Source organism: Mercurialis annua, linkage group LG3, assembly GCF_937616625.2.
Source record: "Mercurialis annua linkage group LG3, ddMerAnnu1.2, whole genome shotgun sequence".
Taxonomy (NCBI): Eukaryota; Viridiplantae; Streptophyta; class Magnoliopsida; order Malpighiales; family Euphorbiaceae; genus Mercurialis; species Mercurialis annua.
Genome location: NC_065572.1, coordinates 57,877,851 through 57,882,235, shown reverse-complemented (window position 1 = coordinate 57,882,235; position 4,385 = coordinate 57,877,851). Strand labels below are relative to the sequence as shown.

Sequence of the window (4,385 nt, the reverse complement as noted above, 5' to 3'; positions counted from 1 at the left end):
TCCGAAAAAGCAAAAAAATCAGAATTTAAATGAATATCGTAAAGTTTAAAGACCGGATAAGGCTAAATGGAACTTTAAAGACCAGATAAATTAAAAACATAAAATTTTAAAATCAATTAAATTTAAATGAAAGTTTAAAAATAAAATAAATTAAAAATATAAAATTCAGGATTCTTAAAATGAGTTAATTCAAAAAAAAAAATGAGGGCCTCATTTGGACACATGACCATATCTCGCTTTCCCCCCTATAAAATGAAACATGACTTGCTTTTTATCCACACTAATTTTATATAGTAGTCTTGGTGGAATCCTCAAAACGCATGGCAACAAATAATATTCTTCTTTTAGCTGGCGCAAGAAGGTATGCATACAAATTTAAATCCCTCACTAAAACACTACTGAAATTGAACTGCAATTTTAGTTTATTTTTACCTTATTTTTATTTTTTTATAATTAAAGAAATAAATATTTATGAGAGAATTTGAACTACGATCTTAACAGAATACTGTTCAAATTTCACTATCTGAGTTATTGCTCACTAGTTATTTTTATTTTATTGTGTAATACAGTTTTTCTACTATATTCATTCTTTTATTTAGATCATTTGAATTTAAGTCAAAATAATATCCCTTTCCATATATTTATGGTAATTTTAATTTTCTTATTTATTTTCAGTGTTGGGCTATAATTAATTTAAGATGTTGGTCTTTGGTAATATAATTAACTAGGGGTGAATTAATCCTATTAGTCAATCAGTTTTTAAATTATTTTATTTTATTTATAGAATTTTAATTTATTTTATTTTAATGACCAAAATTTAATTTTAATTATTTTAAATCCTGAAAAACGCATGACAATAAGAAGAAAGTACGCCCAATGAAAAACTATTCTTGTCTCCACTAAAACACCATTAATATTAGACATAATTAAATTTTCTTTTATTTTTATTTATTTGCAATTCAATTATTATTTTTATTATGCCAATTTTGTGAATTTAAGTCAACATATGCATATATCGTATCCTTTCAATAGATTTAATTTTTATGGTAATCTGAATTATATAAGTAGCAGTTACAAAAATTATTATCAACCAATTGGTTGATAATAATTTTTGTAACTGCTACTTATATAATGGCATGATTGATCTGTATGTAAAACCCTTAAATATTGTAGATTAGAAGGCAAGGTGGCAGTAATCACTGGAGCAGCTACGGCCATAGGAGAGTGCATTGCCCGAACATTCTGTAAACATGGAGCTAAAGTAGTAATCGCTGACATTCAAGACGAGTTAGGTCAATCCGTCGCGAACGATCTAGGCCATGACGTAGCCAAATTCATCCACTGCGACGTAACGGTAGAATCAGATGTCGAAAAAGCAGTAAACACTGCCATATCCATCTTTGGCAAGCTCGATATAATGGTGAACAACGCAGCTGTAGCCGATCCACGCAAATCTAACATCACCGACAACCATTTAGCTGATTTCGAGAGAGTTGTTAAGGTAGACTTAATTGGACCTTTCCTATGCACCAAACACGCTGCTCGAGTAATGATTCCGGCTCGACAGGGTAGCATTATTACGATCGGTAGTGTTTCGTCGAGCACCGGGGGTGTTGCTAGTCATGCATATACAAGTGCGAAGCATGGAACTATAGGTTTAGTAAAGAATGCTGCTGCTGAGCTTGGACAATATGGGATTCGGGTAAATTGTGTATCGCCTTATTTTATCGAAACGCCTTTATCGGTGACCTTAATTAAGCAGATGGAGGAAGAAGGACGCAGCGGTGGTGTGTATTCAAATCTTAAAGGGGTGAAATTGAAGCAAGAAGATGTTGCTGATGCGGTTGTTTACTTAGCAAGTGATGAATCTAAGTATATCAGTGGCCATAATCTAGCAGTAGATGGTGGTTTTACTACTATTAATCCTGCTTTTGGCTTGTTTTCTAGATACTAAATCAGCTTATATGTATGCACTATTCGGATTTTATGTCAAGTCACTTAATTATCTATTATTTACAGTTTGATTGCTAAATTTTGTTTGTTTCCTTTTATAACTAATGTCATATTTTTGTTCCAATAAAAAGTTTCTTCTTAATTCACATTAGAATCATCTCACAGGTGGTTTTGTTTTTGTGAAAGATTAAAACTTCCATGAATGATAATATAAAATTATATAAGAAAGGTTTCTCAACATATTAAATAAATTATTCTAAAAAAAATAATGAGAGGTATAAATATACAATCATCGAATAGAGGTACAATATGTTAACACAGTTAATTTAAGCTTATCTATATCTTCAAGATAGCTTATCTTTATCTCTAAGATAGCTTCTAATCTTAATCTCTAATCATGTGTATTTGTATTAGAATAGAACTGTTATGCTATGTGTATAAATGTAACCATACGTACAGCAATATACAAGACATCAAAACATCAATTATTCTCTCAAAATTACATGGTATCAGAGCCAATATGGAGCTCAACCAGCAAATTGTTCCAGCCACTACTTTCCCCTCAACTCCTTCTTCAAATTACTCATTTGCTATCAAATTAAACTTTCGGAATTATTTAGCTTGGAAAACACAATTCATTCCCTTACTCAAATATCAAAAAATGACTCATCTTGTTGATGGTACTCCTCCACCACCAACAACAATACCTTCTCCGCTTAACCCAGCCGAACCAATGGCAAATCCTATTTATGATACATGGTGTCAAAAGGATCAATTACTTCTCACCTGGATCTTGTCCTCTCTATCTGAAGAGGTTTACTCATATATAATTGGGTCACAAACATCATTTGATGCGTGGAAAGCACTAGAAAGTGCTTTTGGTTCTGTATCTCAGAATCGTCAACTTCAACTCTACATTGAACTTCAGGAACTCAAGAAACACGATTTACCTGTGTCTCAATATCTGCAGAAAACAAAGGCCATAGCAGATGAACTAGCCGCAGCAGGCCGACCAGTCAATGCCGCTGAATTTAATGCGATTATTTATCGCAATGTTGGTTTCGAATTTAATTCGATCATCTCTGGTCTCAACCTTCGATCTGAGCCAGTGTCTTTTTCTGAACTCTACAGTCAATTGGTTTCTCATGAAATTTTATTGAAGAGCCAACAAGAACTCCCTGTTGCTAACTTCACCTATCGGCAACCATCACCACGACCACCGCCTGCACAATATACCAATAATTATCCTGCCCATCGACCTCCAGGTAACTACAAACGAAAATGTCAAATTTGTGGTTATCATAATCATACTGCTGATCGCTGCAGGCGGAGGTATACACCTCGCACTCCCAACCGTCCACAAGCTAATATGGCATGGCAATCGAATGTACCATCGCATCAGCATTATATCTCGCCACCACAGTATACTCACTGGCAGCCACCCATTGCTCCTCCTTTTGCTTCCGAATCATATCATTCGGCCAACACTGCTGCTCCACAGTCTCAAGGCTGGTTTCCGGACACAGGTGCTACTCACCACATCACACCTGACATGAATTCTCTATCCAATGTTCATGGATATTATGGTAATGACCATATCAAGGTTGGTAATGGACAAACAGTGAATATCTCTCACACAGGTAACACTTATTATCCATCTCTTTGTGATCAAAAACAGTTGATTCTAAAAAATGTTCTCCTTGCTCCCAAAATTTCCAAACCATTACTTTCTGTCCAACAATTCACTAAAGATAATAATTGTTTCTTTGAATTTTGGCCATCTCATTTTTTGGTTAAGGATCAGGCGAACAAGGAAATCCTGCTGCGCGGCAAGAGTAAAGATGGACTGTACCACCTTCAAACTGACGGCAAATCGGCATTTATTGGTGAATGCGACTCCTTTTCTACATGGCATGCTCGGTTGGGTCATCCCCACAACAGGACAGTGTCTACTATTCTTTCGAATAATAATATTTCTTCCAGCAATTTTTCAAGTTCTTTAAATTGTTCTTCTTGTCGTTTGGGCAAACTAGCTAAATTACCGTTTGCTTTGGTAGAACACAAAAGTTGTAAGCCTTTTGATATTATCCATTCAGATATTTGGGGTCCTTCTCCTGTTATAAGCAATATCAATTTCCGTTATTTTATATTGTTTGTCGATGATTTTAGTCGCTATACTTGGTTGTTTCCTTTGAAAAATAAGAGTGACGCTTATAAAATCTACAAAGAATTTGAAGCTTTTGTTCACCTTCAATTTAATTCCAAAATAAAAGCTTTTCACTCTGATTGGGGTGGTGAATTCCAAAAATTGAATTCTTACTTCAAACAAAATGGCATTATACACCGCATTGCATGTCCTTATACACACGAACAAAATGGTCTTTCAGAACGTAAAATTAGGCATATTGTTGACACAGGATTAACCCTTCTTG

General features: G+C 34.3%; 1 protein-coding gene across 1 annotated transcript; it reads left to right on the top strand.

Moving 5' to 3' along the window:
• The first annotated feature begins 253 nt into the window (after window positions 1-253).
• LOC126671456 (borneol dehydrogenase, mitochondrial-like) lies at window positions 254-2,032 on the top strand. Its single transcript, XM_050365226.2, has 2 exons — window positions 254-361; window positions 1,174-2,032. The coding sequence occupies exons 1-2, from the start codon at window positions 321-323 to the stop codon at window positions 1,952-1,954; spliced, it is 822 nt and encodes a 273-aa protein (XP_050221183.1). The 5' UTR covers window positions 254-320; the 3' UTR covers window positions 1,955-2,032.
• The last annotated feature ends 2,353 nt before the right edge of the window (window positions 2,033-4,385 follow it).

Coding starts and splice junctions, on each gene's coding strand:
- LOC126671456 (XM_050365226.2), top strand. CDS start 321: ATGGCAACAAATAATATTCTTCTTTTAGCTGGCGCAAGAAG. Junction 362..1,173: donor CTTTTAGCTGGCGCAAGAAG/GTATGCATACAA, acceptor TAAATATTGTAG/ATTAGAAGGCAAGGTGGCAG.